Source organism: Apteryx mantelli, chromosome 8, assembly GCF_036417845.1.
Source record: "Apteryx mantelli isolate bAptMan1 chromosome 8, bAptMan1.hap1, whole genome shotgun sequence".
Classification (NCBI taxonomy): Eukaryota; Metazoa; Chordata; class Aves; order Apterygiformes; family Apterygidae; genus Apteryx; species Apteryx mantelli.
This window is the reverse complement of record NC_089985.1, coordinates 41209420-41227584: the sequence shown is the minus strand read 5'-3', so window position 1 is coordinate 41227584 and position 18165 is coordinate 41209420. Positions and strand designations below refer to the sequence as shown.

The 18165-nt window shown below is 46.0% G+C and overlaps 1 protein-coding gene across 1 annotated transcript in view; it reads right to left on the bottom strand.

Moving 5' to 3' along the window:
• PDE4B (phosphodiesterase 4B) overlaps positions 1 to 9735 on the bottom strand; it is a 93692-nt gene extending 83957 nt beyond the window's left edge. The window contains exon 1 of the mRNA XM_067301373.1: positions 9675 to 9735. Within this exon, the coding sequence (XP_067157474.1) occupies positions 9675 to 9721 (47 nt within the window). The 5' untranslated portion in view covers positions 9722 to 9735. The remainder of the gene's footprint in view (positions 1 to 9674) is intronic.
• Between the last annotated feature and the right edge of the window lie 8430 nt (positions 9736 to 18165).

The following is an 18165-nucleotide window of genomic DNA, read 5'->3' as shown; positions in this document are numbered from 1 at the left end:
TTAGTTTATATTATCAATATATCATGTTTTATCCAAGGCTTCTAAAAGATATTTTACAGTTGCATTAAGCCCCCTAGATTAATTCAACTCACTTTTTCATTTCACTAACAGATCTACACCTACTGCCTTCATCTCAGACAGCATATAAATATGCAGTAGGTTCAAACGTCCACTAGGATTCAGGGACTAGTTCCTAGAGAAAACCTTAACAGAATTCTCTCACATTTAATAGCAAATCTCGGGGCATAGCATGTGGTATTTAATCTAGGGGCCTTTATTCTCTGTTACAGAAATTGTAAGCGTTGTACCAGCCCTTGGAAAGCCAAGGAGGGAGGTTTAAGAGAATCTTTTCACTACTGAAGTCCACATCTGACACCTGTATAATAAACATGAGTTTCATGCTGATATACAATCCAGGCAAACACACAAACAGAAAGAAAGAGAAAGAAAATAAGGGAAGACATCCACCCCGCAGAGCATAAAGAAGGAATGACAGTCTTTATAAAATTTTTAAATTATATCAACCAGTATAGAATTAGCTGTTTAATTTTTTGTTGTTATTGCTTACATTAATTGTTCTACTTTATTTGGTGTTAAGGCTTAAACACGCAGTACGTATAAACACTTGGAGGCAGGCACACAGTAAAAATCACCTAACGCTTCCCATTAGAAGCAACCATCTTTAGTGACTGCAGAAACCTTGCCAAGCTTTAGTTGCTCAGGATGAAATTTGCCTGGAAAGTTCCTGCAAAAACTATTGAGCTGTTTTCAAGAATAAAATTATGGAAAACATGTTCTGCCCAGAATAACAAATGGTCTGTCAGAAGCTGTTTGTAGGTTTTAGGTTGCTGCGTTTCTTTTTTTTCTTTTCAGACTATTGCTTTAAAGGCTTAATTTTAAATTTGGCAAGAGAGTCATGCCGGTGTTAATCAGGGATCAGTCTTTCACTCTTTCTGAGAAAAACACTCCAAGTTGACTAAATTATCCTTTGAGAGCAAATCCTAGCGCACAGGCACTAATTGGCATCTTTTTGGCGCCGGGCTGCCAGAGGCGCGGAGCGTGCGCCGGCGGAGCGCGTGCCCTCGCCCCGGCGCTGCCCGGCCCTCGCGCGCCCTCGCGGCAGCCCATGGCAAGGGCCACGTGCCGACGTGCCCGCGCGAGGCAACGAGGTGAGAACTCTGATTTAAAAAATACGCAGTCGTGACGCGTGCGCGTTACGGGGCCCAGCTGAATTGGACACCTATTTTGATCCCTGCTATTTTCAGCGAAGTCCTCGCTGCGGGACACGCGCGCCACGTCCTTGCCGCAGAGAGGTTCCCGTCTTTCGTGGCCAGGCTCCGGGAGACCTCGGGGAGCCCAGGAGGGCTTTGCCGTCTCTAAGAACTGATGGGATTTTCTGCACTCATCTCTGAGTCGGCTTTGGGATGCAGATTTGCAGATCGAAAGCTCTACCAGGATTTCCTTCATAAACCTCTTTCGCTGAGGTTAATAACGGGGATAAAGATTTCCTTCAGCTAGAAACATATTTGCGCAGCCTTAGCTCGTAAGGGAATCTCCGGGCAGCTATGTGTTACAGTGAATAAAACAATAAACAAGTGCAGGTTGGAAATCTGGTTCCTGCCGAAAGAAGGAGTGAAATTTTGGATACCTACGGAATTGTTTTTCATCATAGACTAAGAATTCCAGAAGCGCAGTGAACTTTTTAACACACCCTCCCGTAGTCTGTACCGTACAGTCCTGCAGTCCTCAGAAGTAGTTCTGCATTACCAAGGATTCAGGCCCCCTTCAATTCATCCCCTTTGCTGACGGGAAAAACGAAAAAGCTATTACAAGGGCCGTGCGACCTTCCCGGCTCCATCTGGCTTGTGACAGGAGGTGCAATTTGGAGCTTGTTGCCTGCACAGACCATCATCTTTAACCCAGCTGCATGGGGAATGTCCCTTAGAGTCAAGGTGCAAACCTAAAATCATTCAACTTCTGTTTCCACTAGTTTTGTCCTGGGAAACTCTTGATTATAGCGGATTTATGTCAGCATAACCCTGGCATGAGGGTAGAGCCGTCTCTAAGGCAGCGCACTGATCACCTCCCCATTTCTGTGAGTCATCTTTACTCTGCGACTCTGAAGGCAAGCGTATGCAAAAGCACGGTCCTGAAGTCCTGAAGCTTATCATGCAGTTCACAAAAGGATACTATTGCACAGAATATAACAATATCAAGAGCGCATTTATTTTTTATGAATATTGTAAAATTATGTTCTAAACCGTCTGAACAACAGTAAAAAAGGTATTCAGTTACCTCTGGAAGAATACAGAGCATCCATCCGAATGCAGGTACTGGTATTTCTTAGTCATGCAACGTTATAATGAGCTATAACGCATTTGAGCCGATCTAACTGCCATAAGTCATAATGGAGTCATCAGACCCCAAGAAACTACAGCTGGTTTGTGCTAACATCCAGTGAAATTAAGGAAACGCTGCATTACGGCACTTTGAGAATACTCATAATAAGCATTTTCAGGCAGACTAAACTGTATGTAGTAGGTAAGCAAGAGCAGACCTTTTCCTGCGCTCTTTCTCCAGTCTGTTCTTCTTCATCATTTTTATCATCTTTGTTTAATTTATTGCAGATAATCCCTAATGTTTATTACAACTGTAGTCTTATTTTGTTAATACTAACTATTTAAAGGATGCAAAAATAGAACAAAATGAAAAAGAGTTTTCCTGAGAAAAGCCTAATTTTTATTCTTGTGAATCAGCTACCAGTGCTGTATCCCTGTAAATAAGTGCCACCCTGAGATGAGAGCTAGCACATCCACATTCACACGATCCACATCCTACGCTGACCTGAGGACATGTCAGAGACTTTTCAGAAATGTGACCCTCTTACCACAAAGCTGTTGTTTACGTCTTTATAATCGCTTTGTAATGCTTATGCTTTATTAAAAGCATTTCCCTACATTTAGGTACCAACAAAAAAAGGAAAAGAAAAAGAAAAAGAAACATTCTTAAAAAGACTCGAGTATAAAGAGAAGGATGCCTAAGGCTCAACAGAAAAAACAGCAGCCTAATCCGTCCATCAATGTTGCATTAGGAATCAGCGTCTTTCTGTTTCTTCATTTCATTTATGTGCAAGTTTACTAGACATACTGGCCTGGTTTGAAACCTCCCGGTGACGTCAATGGGCCGGCGAAACGAGAGCTCTGCTAGACAGCTGCAGTGCACCGAGCCTACCGAGCTTTTATTCTTTTCTCTCAGGGTGACATCTGAGACAGATATTATCAATCAAGCGCTGCTGGCGCTGCACCAAAGCAGAGGTGCTTCATCATTCAAAAGGGCAAAAGCTCCCAATTAGAGGAACAGTTCAGCTTACTTCGAGAATATTTTTTTAGTCGGTACAATTAACAATGGAAATTATATTAAAAACTGCAGATGGCAACGTATTAAAGCATTGAAACTGTTCACTACATTCTGGAAGTTTAATTTTTTTTGGAAGTAAAGACAGAATTCCGAAGTAACAAAATTGTTGCTTCGCTTATGAAGGATTTTATAATCGCTTTTACAGGACACCGCCTCCCCCCCGCCGCCGAGATTATTTCTACAGTTGTCGCTTTTTTATGTCGCTCTCAATATAAATTCTAGAAAGCAAAATGACTGCAAGCGTTTAATAACATTTCACCTTTCCCAGCTCCTCTTTTTTCAAGGGAAGCATACGAAGACATGTAAATCCTGGCTAGAGATAAAAACGACATGGAGAAGAAATCCGACTACGATGCCACTTGATCTTTAAGGCCAGGAGTCCGCAGACAAGCGCCTGCTAAAGCGCGGGCGTTGCTTTTACAGCCGCAGAGTTACGAGGCAGCTGTCCCGGCCGGCGCGCTCGCTGCTGCAGGGCGCCGACCCCGGCCTCGCAACGCGGGCGCTACGCCGCACACACCGCGCGCGGGGCCCCTTTGGCCGAGGCTGCCGGGGTGCAGCCTCACGCCAACCCGCGCGGCGGCCGGCACGGCACGGCACGGCCCGGCACGGCAGGCGCAGGGGCGCGCGGAAGCTTGCCGGCAGCGGGCAGAGGGTGCGCAGTCCCAGCACGGGCCGGGACAGGCTCTCAGGACGCAGTGGTCCCCACGCTCCCTGGAGCGCTATTAACCACCGTCTCCCGAGCTTCCGCATGCCGAGGCCGAGCGCGGCGCCGGGAAGCAAGGCCGCCTCCGCAGAGCGAAGGGCTTTGTGCCTCTGAGTCTTCAACAACGCAACGAGGAGGAGGGAAAGACTGGAAAAACAACTGAAAATTACAGATGGGTAGATACAGATAGAGAGATGCATGAACCGGGTTAAGAAGAGTTTCACGCCAAAACAAAGCAAGTTGCATAGATGATTTCATTTGATTTTACGACATGGAAGGCATATCCTAATGCAAATAGGGCAAGAGAAGCCTCAAGTGCTGTAACTACTATCTGCTGCCTTGAGAGACCAGCTTGAAGAGTACAGCCAAAAACAACCTGGAAATATTCAGAAGGATCAGAATGCAAAGGTTACCAAATACCAAGCACTGTTTCTCCGCCACAACCCTTCCAAAACAAGCTTTTCAAATAGTAAAAGGAAATGCATATTTTTCTTTGCATGCTCAGACCCAATTAAATCATAATTATTTTATTGTTAAAAATCATGCTTCAGCCAGGCATTGTCTTCAGTGAAGACACTGCAACAATACTTTCTTTATGCTTCTTACGCCCACTTATGAGCCTAAGAAAAATATTTGGCTTTCCCTTTATTAATTGTGCCTATAGATTTCTGAATTATGTCTCTCAAACATGTCTCTAGGCATGTAAATTATTTCTTTGTTGAAGATATTACCTATTTGTAGAAGATGCTACCAAATTAATACACCATCTACCAAAATGTCACATTACAGTATTTCTAAAGTTACAGCTAGGTCCCACAAAAACAAGATAACTTAAAGGTACAACAGATTTTACCTATGACATTTGCTATTGTTAGCTCTCCCACCATACCTAATTCTTTTGAGGAAAAACACGCTTGCAAGTTAAGCAAATTGTGATTCAGACGCGGGCTGCTCTGTACATTCATCCTACTGCCTCAGGCAAGTCATAAGCCTCCTGCACCTCATTTTTACAGCCTGCAAAATGGAAACAGTGTCTTGTTCAACTGTAACGTATTAGGAATCGACTACGTAGGGGTCCTTCACTTAAAGACACTAGCCAAGTGCAATAGGAATAGAATATAAATTGAGGCCAAAACCTAATTAGCCTCTGAAAGACTGTCCAATTTCAACGGAATAATATTTACAGGGTGCTTTCAGAAGAAACTCAGGCACAATTAAATGTACAGTTTCAATATTTTCTATGCTACATAAGCACTTCAAAAATAATTTAAAATCAGAGTCAGTATATATAGTCCTACATTATGCAAAATACTTCCAACCTCATATCCAACACTAGCAGCTGCAAACATCTCGACTTGAACAGAGCTGAAAAAAAGAGTTAACGTCAGGATGGTTATTTTAGAGGCTGTGTTTATCATCCCTATGATAAACATGCTTGTATTTCAGGACTGACACTAAAAATCCGTCAAGAACACCTGCAACTCTGACTGCAATCAGCTGAGAGCTATTTAGCACCTTTAGAAAATCCATGTCTTCTCACTCCCAGGCAGAGACTCGGAGTTTCATGCCACTGCTTAATCGTTTCATGACAAAACTTCTGCTTTTCCATCAACGCACATGGCAACTGCCATGCAGTCTTTGCATCGCTTGTGCAGGGGTCAGACTTGAGGTTTAAAACATCCCTATGGACTAGCACTGATTGCACAGTTACCTCTTTCTCCGCTATATGTTTACAAGGACTGATGTGCTACCACAGGACTGTAAAAAAAATACAACTGTTTTTATTTCCTCAGAAGCACAACTTCCAGAATACAGTCCAACCAGCGGTTATCTTGGTGCACAGCCCTCGCCTCTCCTCCCCAAACCAGTAGTGACCGATGTCCCACTTCGTCACTGTGTGGACGGAAGTCACCAGATCTTCTCTTGGACTTGATGGAGAACACAGTTCCTTGCTCGTAAAGGCCATCTATGGTGGCCCCAGACCGCACAGTTAGAAACAGCTACTGGCCTTCTCTGAAATGCATCATTAGTGTGTGGTTTTTAATGATGCCTTTGCCACATAAAGCAATTGTTCATTCAGTTACAGACCCACTTGCTGGTGATTGGTTACTTGGTTGGCTCATTTATTTTAATGAATACATTTTGGATAGTTCAGGCTAGTTCATACTTATGCTCCCACAAAAGTCTACAGTAGCTTATTTATTTATTTTAGCTAAAGTTTGCTTACGAGAGATGGGAGAGAGGAAAAAGCAAGCTCAAGAGAGGACCAAACGGTTATTAAATAGAGAACAAAATGCCTGAAGATGCAGTGTAAATGGTTAACAGTAACTAACAAATCTTAGCCACAATGCATACTTCTAAATAAGCAAAGAGGCAGTTACAAAAATCTCGATGAGCAAAATTCAGATTGAAACTGTAAATGGACTAGGCAAGGGGAGAAGAATACTCTGTATTTCCCACTGTGCAAAGGCTGAGTGAATTTTATATAGGATTTCTCCTACTCCCTCCTTTGCAAATCATTTTACTTAAGGGTTTCCCTTTTATGCATATAGTTTTAAATTAACTCAAGCTTTATTGATTCAACAAATTAGTTCAAAGTAGCCCACTTGTCTCTATGACTCGTTTATGACAGCCCTTATTCTTATGATTACTGTGCTGTTGAACATTTATTTCAGTTCTGCATTTCCTAGAGCTAAAATTACTTACGTTTTTGTTTCTTGCAATTATTAATGCTAATTCCACAAGGTGCCTACTGAAGTCAGCAAATTTGCAACTACAGAAACACACCTCATTCTGAAAAAGGAAAGATACCTATTTCCATAATATCCTCAATTCTGTAAATATGCTTCAGCACTGCTCATACTACAGGCCTCACACAAGTAGCCTGTAGTTCTACTTGTATGTAATATTGGCAAAACAATTAGCATTTCCCACCCTTTTACTCCTGATCCAGTATTGCTCTTTGGCCTGAGCCTATCTTAGCATACTGTGTCCTTTCTTAAAGAGGAGCTTTCTAAATCAAGCCAGCAACTGCCGCTGCCAAAAACGTCAAGGGGAAGTCGCGGCAGTCATTTCAAGATAGGTCTAACGTGGGTTCTGCTAACGTGCAGCAACACCCGTCGCTCGCCAGGCAGAGCCACCCAAGCTCTCGCTTATCTCGGCTCTTCGGCTCCGGCGCGGCGCCCAGCGCTCGGCGCCCAGAGACAGCTCGGTCCCCGAGCGCCCCAGCGCTCTGTGCGCGCCGTGGACCGCGTCCCTGCCGCCAGCGGCATCGCCAGGTCGCTCTCACGCAAAGCACGGCTTTCGCAGGGGCGACGTTATCCGTGCTCTGGCGCTCCTCCTGCGGCTGCCCTTTGCCCGGGCCCTGCTAGCACGTTCAAGAGCGCACGGGTCAGGACATTATGTAGACCTAGGCGCTTGAACTCTTTTCCACCATCACAGGCAAATGGGCACCTAGGAAGAAATGAAAGCTAAAGTATTTTGGTACAAAGAAGATGAATGCTACTGAGGTGGTTGTCTGAAACTAAGAGACTTTATGAAGCATAGTTTGCACAGTGAGTGTAAATTTGACACCTTGATTATATGGTCCTTGCTTCTCTGAAAGTATTAGATCTATTTGTGAGTGAATAAGAGAGTCTACCTTGTCTTTGAGCCGCGACGGAAGTGGTACAACAATGCCATGCGGATGGAGGAGGTAGCAGTGTCAGGTTAAAACGCGCCCAGGGTGTCGTAAGCACGTGCACGCTGAGCGACCCGTGTTCGCGGCGACACAGCAAACTCACCAGGCCTCTTCGGGGACGAACAGCGGCCTTCTTCGACTGGGCAGAAACTCAGATCACAAGTAAAGTTTCACCCTCCTGAGCGCACAGCAGTCATGCAAACGGGTAACATGACACATTTGACAAATGTTGTCATGCCCAAGCAGTTTAGGACATTTTGCCAATGCGGCGGCATACCCAATGGGCCAGTAATTCATCTAGTTTCAAATCATTTGGAAGGGGAGAGAACAATTTTACCACATATCCGAATGCACGACGGAACAGAGAGAAACAGCAATTACTGCAATCCCAGCTATCGATCAACCCGTCAGTGCTTCCATGTGCATGGAAGATACAGACCTAACACTCATGCAATGTAACAACAGATACTGTTGGGTTTTTTAATTAAGAAAACCATGCACCGCACTTGGGGCCTGTTGTTCAGTAGTCATCAGGACACGAGGACATACACCATCTCCCAAGGAAAGCTCTCAAGCAACGCGTGGGACCCTCCTTCTTCCTTCCCCTTCTGGCTGCCTCCATGCTTATACTTGCCTCCTATTTCTTAACTTTCGTCTTATCCTCAAGTCTTCCAATAATGCGTTCTTCCTTCTCTACTAATGCATTTTTCCTTTTCCCTAAATATTTATCTTTCCTTTCCCTGTCCCTACAACACAACACACTGCTTTTCTTGACTAACGAACTCTGTGCTATGGAAAAAGAAACCTAGCTGTACATCTTTAAAGCTCTGTTCAGGGACTCAGAGCCTCGATATTTTTATTAATACATACAAATACTGAGCTACAGGTTCAATAGCCTAATGCAGAGGGGTCCATAATTGAATGCATTATAAGCAATAAAAAGAATATGGAGAATAGATTCCAACATAAAAACAGAACATATATGTGTATGTGTAAGACTATTTTATAGAATAACATATGTAAATATATAAAATACAGTTTTATATATATTCTATATTCTTATAGGAGACTATATAGAATATCTACAACTGTAAGAATACATATATCACGATAAACAGTTTTTATAAGCAATGATTTCACACCTTAACTAGGAAAATGCATCTTTACCTGTAAAACCTAAACCCATTTCAGTGCAATACATGTACTATGAAACTGCACTCCATGCTGTTGGGCATGGCACGCCTCTGAACTTTCTCTAAGGTTTCTCTCTGCCCTCTCTTGCACCCGACCAGTGCTGAACACTGGCACCAACAGCGGCTACCTCGAGTCATTAAAATGTAAGATTAGTTGACAACACAGTCAAGAAGTTACAGAGGTAGCACCACAAAATCAGGCAAGTGAAAAGATGTTTTAGTGACTCATTACGGCCTGAAATCAAAAATTTATTTTTCACACAAATGTCTTCAGCCAAAAACCTCTTTCATTTTTTGAGTAAGCCTTTCAAAACAAGTAATTGAAAAATGGCACATACATATTTAGAGCTCAAAAGGTGATTCAGAAGCAGGTATGACATGGACTGATTATAGCGAAAAAATAATTAAGCACAGTACAAAATTCCATATTCTTTTCACCACCCTGCCAAATTACTAGGAGTTTTGAGGGTACGAACAGTACTGGATCAGAAAGACTCAGAACTGATAGAAGAAAAGAAAATATTCAGCAAGCACCAAGAAAATATTGCAACCTGAGGAACACGTATTTCCTTATCGGTGCTTCTGCTTAGCTGCTGCTTTTCGCAGATGCAAAACCACACACTTTCAAGCTCTTTTGCCCACCAGAAGTGCACTGATCTGGACAAAAACACGTAATACTTACCATATCCACGAATGTCGGCGATTAGGTACAAAATTAATATTTAACATCTTGCAAGACGGTATTTCTCTTCTACTCGTCAGAAAATATTCAGTACGTATTCCACTTATTCCAAACTTCTATCTTTTTTTAGTTTCCTCGGTGGCACACAGATATTTTCAGGAGTTTTTCTTCTTTGTGATTACACGTCAACTCCCATTTCAGGGTGGACGTCACTTTATATGCGAGTGCAAAAGACTCGGCAGTCGAGATGTAAGGGTGCATCTGGAACGTCCTCTGGAGACTCCCATATTTCTTCATTTATATCAGAAGGGGGAAAAAAAAAAAAATCTATTTCTGGCAAAGCCCTGACTGCAGTTTCCTGCTCTCATTTGTATAATCCCTTCCACTGATGCAGACGCAGGAGAAAGCGTTTCCCAAACTCCAGGAGCGGCCCCGTTTTCCTGTTTACTCTTTCCCCGGCACGCTCGCTGCTCACGCAGCCGCCACCTTGGCGGAGGAGCGCGCTGCGCCTGCCGGGGACGCCCGCGCCCACGCGGCCGCCTTGCGGAGCCGCCCGGGGGAAAGGGCCGCGGCGGGGAGAGGCGGCCTCCGCTCGGCCGCGGCGACCACGGGGCAGCGCGGCTCCACGACGCGAGCCCGGGATCGTCGACCGGGCGAAACGGGAGGAGCGCAGCTTTCGGCAGGCTCGGAGCTCTTGGCGAGGGCTTGTGCGGGTCCCGCAGCACGAGCTCGCTGCGCAGCACGAGCCCCGGGGCGCTCGGCTCGGTCCCCCTCATTCAGGCATGCAGGCGCGCTTCCGAGCGGCGTCTCCCGCGGCCTCGCCGCGCCGGAGCGGGGCACAGGGACGGCGGCGTCCTCGGGGCAGGGACCTCCGCGGCGGCCAGGGCGTCTCAGCGACGGCAGGCTCCTACGCCTACGCAGTTTTGCAAGCTCGGCGTTTGGGTCCCGCTGCTGAACGCCGAAGCCGGCGGCGAAGGGGCCGCCCGGGAGCAGCGGCGTCCCCGCGCCCGGGCCCCCCCGGCTGCCCAGGCGTGCGGCGGCGCTCGCCAGCGCGGCCGGGCCCCCGCCGGCCCGCAGCGGGCTGTCAGCGGCCCCTCCGGCGCCTGGCCTCCGCGGGGACCCGCGCCGGGGCTTCACGGAGTGACAAAGAGCAGGGCTGGTTAAACGGAGGAGAGTTTCAGCTGCTTCCAGCAGCAGCAGTTTTATAGTTTGGGAATGTTGAAAGCATATCTACCCACACGTCTCTGCCCACGTAATACCTCTGCCAACTGAAAAATGAGAGCAGAAAAGGAGGTTACTCTAATGAGGCTGGAGTATATCCTGCATTTTAGCCTGTTCGGGAAACTAAAGTTGAATGTCGAGAAACAGGCAGCATGTACAAGCAAATCTTCTGTTTACTGGATTTTCCCGCCCAGTGACATCTCAAGACATTCGTGTTTGATATCCAAAAGCAGGGTGTTTTTTAAGGTCAGCTGAAATCAAATGCAGCAAGTTCAGGCAAACATTTTTTCCCCAGTGAGAGCTCACCAGTATCCTCAGGGACCGGGGAGGAAACGCTCTCCCCCGCGCACTGGAGCGTCCCCATGCCATCGCCAGGCTAACGGCGGGCAGCACCCGCCACGGTCCCATCAGCAGCCGGTCCCACCGCTCGCTCCCACTGCCGCCTCTCTGCCAGAAACCCCTACCGGAGGCCTGGTGGACAACCGTGCCCAGGCATTTCAGTCCGAGCTCCAAAGGAACATGGATAAGTATTTTATTAATTAGGATCTCAAATACAATTTAAAAACACACAGGAAGGGGTAGATTGGAAATGTCATTACGTGCTAAGTCACAGCTCAATATTTTGCAGCTACACATTAAAGGCTAAGAAAAAACACGGATCTGAAGAACTATGTGCTTCTCTTCTATAATTGCTAGTTAAGTTGAAACATTAATCCGTATTTCATTGCGTTGTTTGACATTAAAAATCACTTTATAAAAATGTAGGTAAGATTTTGAAATATAATAAAAAGTAAGCGTGCTTATAAAGATGAAGGGATAATCAGTATGTAAACAGTTTGCACTTTACCAGTTGGTTTCCTACATCTCTATTTTTGTCAATAGTTTTGAAAGGAGCCAGTTTTACATGTCCTGTTTAATAACTTTTTCTTTCAAGTCTGTATAGATCACAGATTTGTACATCTTATATACAAAAAAAAAAAAATCCACAAGTGTATACGGATGGGAGATAAATCTATAGGTACATAGATATATGCAAATCTTCAACTCTAGCATATCGTGTGCACGCTACTAGTTGTACATCCAATAGTTACACAAATGGCCATTTTTACACGCAGCCAAAAGAGAGGCGAATTGCACTGTTACCAGCTTCAAAAAGGGAATTTGCATTTTCAAAAGCGACGTTTTGTTACAGTAGAAATGCCTGTTGGTTTGGACATTGTTGAAAACTTAGTGCAGAAAACACTTTAGCATTTCCTAACGATGCGGCATGTTCGAAAGCGCACCACCAGTTTGGCTTCCATTTCTTCAGCGAAATAAAACCCAGCAGCACAGACTTTCACACGCGCTACGGCACGCGCAGTAGTCAGGCTAGCAAAATCCTACATCACAAACCACCCTTACGCCTTGTGTTTTGAAAAACACTGTCTGAGGGACTTGAATTAAAAAACCACACACCTGTGGGGCAGGCTGAAATTTAATTTACTAGTAAATAAGAGAAATTAAGAGAAATTCCATGATGAGCTTAACGCAAGCCACCTCCTGGGGCTTTGGGGCTAGCAAACAACGGTCGCCCCTAGGAGCTCCCCACACACCACTCCACATTCGTCTCACCACATCTCTAACAAGCAAGTTCAAAACTCTCACGCTTTAATGCGACTCGCAGAGCCACTCTTGCATTCATATTTCATATGCTCCTATTGCCCTAAACGATTTTGCCCTTTCTGCTTTTCCCCAGCTATCAGACCGCTATATTAAACCATTAAAACATCCTAAATGGCTGTGCTGTTAGCATCCCCACCACGGCTGGCCACAACCCCCAGCGCACCTCTCGCGCGCAGCTGCGGCGCTCGTGCCCGCGTTCCCACGCGCCGGAGCTCGCGGCAGGCGAGGGCGGCCTGGCGCCCCGGCCCTTGCCGCCGGCGAGCAGGGCTTACAACCCAGAGCGCCTCGCAACGCGGTGCGCTTGTTGCACTGTAATACCACCTCAGGAGTCAACAGGCATCTCCAGCACAAACCAGGGGCTCTTTCAGATTCCCAGAATGATGGAAGAAAATTTCTCCCCAGAAGTAACACAGAGCAACATCTTTTGTGAGAGTCACAGAAGATAAGATTCTAGTCTTCCACAGTGGCTTTTAACATTATTCTTTCTTTTTTTTTGTAGTGAAAAAAGTCAAAATTAAACACTGTTAGTATGGCAACAGAGGCTTTCATGTGCTATTGCTTCTTTTGTAGCCAACCACATTTAGATTTGGCATTTTCTGTCCCTGCTCCTATTTTTATGGTATGCCACTTCACGTTTGCAACCTTCTCCTTAATCGAGCATCCTCAACTTGATGTGGATAATTGCAGGGAACATGGCAGTAATCAAACGGTGGCTGGGTGGGAAGGATAATAAGTCTTTCTCATGTTTTCTTTTCTCCTATAGCTTCTCAGACAGTTCAATAATTATTCTCCACTAAAGACCCAGATGAAAGACTCTAACAATTGCAGTCCCAACATGACATAAAAGAAGGCAATTCTTAGGGCTGCGTTCAGAACCCCGTTTTACCTTACTTCTGCTCTAGCCACTGCTGGGTGCCCTGCCTCCTACTCCCACACCTGCCCCTTTCCTACACACTTGTAAAAATATTTAGTTGTTCTTTTTGAGCTTTATCCGTTGGGTGCAGCAGCTACATATTTAATATGTTTATCAATTAGAGAATAAAATGGTTTTGCAGGCCCTACCAGTGATGAGTCCTAGTCCCATCAGTTCATTCTGGAAACCCCAATATCAGTGTTCCACAAACTTTGCATGTTTTGTGAAAAATTGCATAGATTCCTCAAAAACATTTAATAGAAAAATAGCATACAACATTTTTTCATGTCTTTCAGAAAGGTTACATTATGCTGCTATTGGGAAACTGGACTGTAATCATGCTGCCTTAAAACCCTCAGTTCCTTGAGCACTCTGTTACCTTTATCCCCTAAATCCACAGCAGACTGGTGCCAAGGTACAGCAATGCTGTCTATCCTAGAAAGGTACAGATACAATAGCCTGAAAAAAATCATCTGATATTTCTTGTATTTTGAGACAAACAGATGCACAGCACATTTACAAAAAATATGCACATTTAATGATATCTCTTTGAGATTATGGGCCTTACAATAATTTATGATTATAGTGGTTTTTTTGCCTCAGATAAATAAATAAAGTACTAAACATGTTTAGAGGAATACTTGTGTCTTCCTACTGGTTGCTAATAGAGAAATAATCAAGATAACTTTCAAACATCCCAGTTTACAATCTAAGAGCGTGAAAAGCATTCAGACCACTCAGAAACAAACTTTGCATATAATGCTGCTCCTTGGTGTTTTAATAGCTGTTTCGCAAAGTAGCATCAACCCTTTCGCACGTGTTTCCATTGTCGGGCTTTTGTCAGACGCCGCGAACACAGGCTGATTAGGGGAGTACAAAAGTAGCTATTGATTTGGAAAGGATGCGATTGCTTTGCACCAAACAAGCTACTCAGCCACGCAGAAGCTTTTCATTCATCCATTCCTGCTGGCCACACTGATTCATAATGACGAAATGCTGATTTGCAATGCAAATTTCCTTTTTTGCTCTGAAATTGGCTGCCCAGGGACTGATCCATGAGCTCTAAGTGCATTACCTTATCAACCCATACATTAAATACCAGCCTTGTATGTGTAATACTGAAAAATGTACTTATTTAAGAAAAAATAATCATAAAACATATATCCATTTAACCCATCAAATGTAATTCTAACAGCAATTTTTTTTCTTAATTTTGAAATTCTGTTCTCCAAACAGAAAAGCTCTCCCTGCAGTAGCTGACTTGAAACCTGCGGGTAATTCAGCGCACGCGGAAATCACCAGCTGCGGGAGAGGAGCCGGGCGTCGCGCAGACTGCGCCAGGCGCCCGGGGAGCCGCGTCCCGGGCAAGGCGCGCGCTGGCCGGCCGAGGCAAGCAGGTGCGACGACAGGGACGCGCCGCGCCTCCGGTTTCACCGTCCCCTGGAATGGTCCTGGCTTGTCCTGCCCCGCTCGGCGCCTGGCGCAGCCGCGGCCACCCGCGCCGGGGGCGGCCAAGAGGCAGCGAGGCTGCGGCAGCCGCTGCTCCCCGGCAGGTCCTGTCCTGCACCCCTCTGAGCTCGGCCCGCAGAGCTGTGAGTAACTACGGGAGGGAGATGGCACGAGCACGTTGCATTTTCCCCAAGCGCTATCACTGAGAGCCATTTGGCAGCAGCAGACCTTGGTTTCTGGAGCGAGGCTATGAATATCCTCCGAATCCCTCCTCCGCAAACGCGAAAATAAAGTCCCCCCCATGAAGAACTCATCGTTTCAAAACAGAGATACCACCTCCACCTTCTTCACAAACACACTCCTTTCCCCTTGCCTTAAATAAAACAGGATTTTCAAATGGGTAAAATTAAAGTTAAGTAAGTTCACTCGGGAGAGGAGGAGGCGTTTCACAGAAAACCATTCACAGGCCCAGCCGCCGAGAAGGGAAGGGAGCTGAGAGACGGTGTCTGGCCCTCCGAACGGAGCGCAAACGGCTCTTCCCTGTTAGAAAAACCAAGCGGTGCCCCGGCTCCTCTCCAGCTCCGCGCGGGGGCTCGGAGGCCGACGTTTGGCAGCTTGCGCTCAGCGTCGACGCCGGAGGCCCCCGCACCGGCCGGGGCGGCCCTTCTCCCCACGAGTGCCGCCGGGACCCGAGCAGGACGGGCCACGAAAGCCCGCGCCGGTGCGGCTGCGCGCCGCCAAAGGGGGAGCAGACGCCAAGCACACAGCGATGCCCGCGGGTACCAGCGCTGCGGTCCAGAAAGCGTTCTTCCGGATGCACCAAAACGCAGGGCCTGCAGCCCCCAAAAGCAGCATTTGCATAAGAAGCGTCGGCTGCGCCCCGGGGCCAAGCGACTGACTGGACGGCGTCGGGGCAGGCAGCGGCTGCACGCTCGGACCGGGAGGGGGTATGGAAAAGAGCAAACGACAGCTCTCTGCAAGGGCGTACAGAGACTCGGACGTACTGCGTTTCTGTCGTGCTATTGCACTCACCTGGGATAATTTCATGTGGAAATTATTCATGTGGATATTATAAAATCATCATTTCACTGCTCACCACTTCATCAAGGAGAAAGACCACTAACTCCCTGCCTTGCCTTCGTGGCAGGAGGCAGAGTCAGCAAGGTAGAAACCAAACCGGAATTGCCGGTGCAACATGCTGGAGCAGCAGAGACACCAATGATTTAACAGACTGTTTTAAGTGGGATATAGTCAAAAAAGAGTATGTACAAAAAACAGATGAAACTGTTAAAAAGAAAGAAAATAGGAGGAAAGTCAGCTATCTGACACTCTATCCACTGCAACTTCATAGCGAACATTTCTGAAAAATTTCCAAAAGAAAATAACATAATGAATCAGCAGTAGCTGGTTTAGGAATACAGTGCCGTGTTCTTTGTAACCATCTTTAATAGGCCTTAGTATTAACTTAGCTTACAATTAATTAGTGGGAGAGTTTTCACCTATTTTACATCAACAGTATATATGATGACATCTTTAAAACGCGCATTTTTGGTAACGGCATACCAAAATCTTAAAGCTATGAATGTACTGTATATAAAAGTACTAAAGACATTGAACAGGTTTCCATCTGGATTATGTTTTGAGCTACAATTTTATTGTATCTTTTGGGAGCTTTAATTTTATGTTCCATTTTGGATACCTCCAAACTCGAAAGCTTTCACAAAGCAATTTGTGTAAGCGATGCTGCAGGGGATGCGAATTCCCACCACAGCATGTGAAGTGACTAAACCAAAAACAATAATCATTTATCTGATTGAAACAGAAACTACCACAAATTTTTCAAAATGAGCTTTAAGCCTAAAATGAAATTTATTCGCTCTCCATGTTCCAGGTTTTTTGAGATGCAGTTGTATTACCTCATTCGGTGAAGAAACATTGATGGCTGCTTTCTGGATGAAATTAAATGTAGTAACGCAGAAAAAGTGCTATAATTCCTCGTCTGTCAGAATACTGTCACCTCTAAACACACGAATAATGAGGGAAGAGGAATCTCAGAGCAGCCGGACGGTCAGGCACCACACCGGCGAGGCCTCCCCAGCCCGCCGCGCGGTGACTCTGGGGTCCCTGGCAGCAGAGCCACCTGCAAGACGAGATGCCAACGTATGCCCGACTCTGGAGTGCTCCTCCACCTTCCCACGCGCTTCTGCAGGCCCTGGGGAAGAAACGAGCCACGGATTTGGACCCCCACCCCAGGCCAGGCTTCCTCTCAACGAGCGATAAACATCATAAATACCGCTCGGGGCTCTGATGTGGCTACAGCTTCTTCAAACTCAAGTATCTGCGGCTGGACCCATCTTTCAGTATCTAAGCAAAGGAGCAGATTTCTAGACGTGCTGAAGACAAGAACTTCAGCCTGGCCACTCTGCAGGTAGATGCCAGGAACGCGCTTCATTCGCTCAGTTTGGGCTTGGTTTCGTCTCCCCCCCACGCTGCAGAACTGCGCGACCTCTCCTGCTTTCCCCCGCACGCGCGGGCGTGATGACCAGGATCCCGCGCGGGAGGGCCGCCACCAGCGCTGCGCCTGCCTCGCTCTCACGCGCCTCAGCTACAGCACAGATTTACACGTGAAAAACGTAATTGCCGCTTTAACGTAGGTCATAATATTATGACTTATAACCCTCAACACTTTCCTTTTCTTTTTTTGTCTTCAACCCTTTAAGCTGTACTTTCAAGAGCATTAGCTTTCATATCTACTTGACTGAAGAAGGGATATTTTTACATTATGGCATTTTGTGTTAAAACAAGCAGATGACAATTTCAGAGTGCAGTACTTAAGGAGCTATTTCCTGACAGGAGACAAGGGAAAGCGGCAGTTTCCAGAGGTACTCAGATTGCTCCTTTCTGCGCTCTTCCGTAATGCTGACTCCCACCTCACTCTCAGTTCTCTTGGAGCAGAAATCTATCTGCATGAACGTATTTTAAAATATCTTCTGTTCTACTACATCTGATTCATGACTGGAAAAAAGCCCCAAAATGGACAAGAAAATTTATCTATATTGTCTGTATGTTTCCTCACTTGAAAAAGCTTCCATCAGCCACTAGCTGCGGTCAGGGCCTCGCCTCCGCTTCTCCTGCAACGCCTCAGGACCGCACACGCAGTTCCCCGCGATGAGGAACCTTTGCCCATTTGTCACCTAGCATTTGCTTGGCTGGACACGAAACAGCCATCAAACGTCCCTGAGTAGG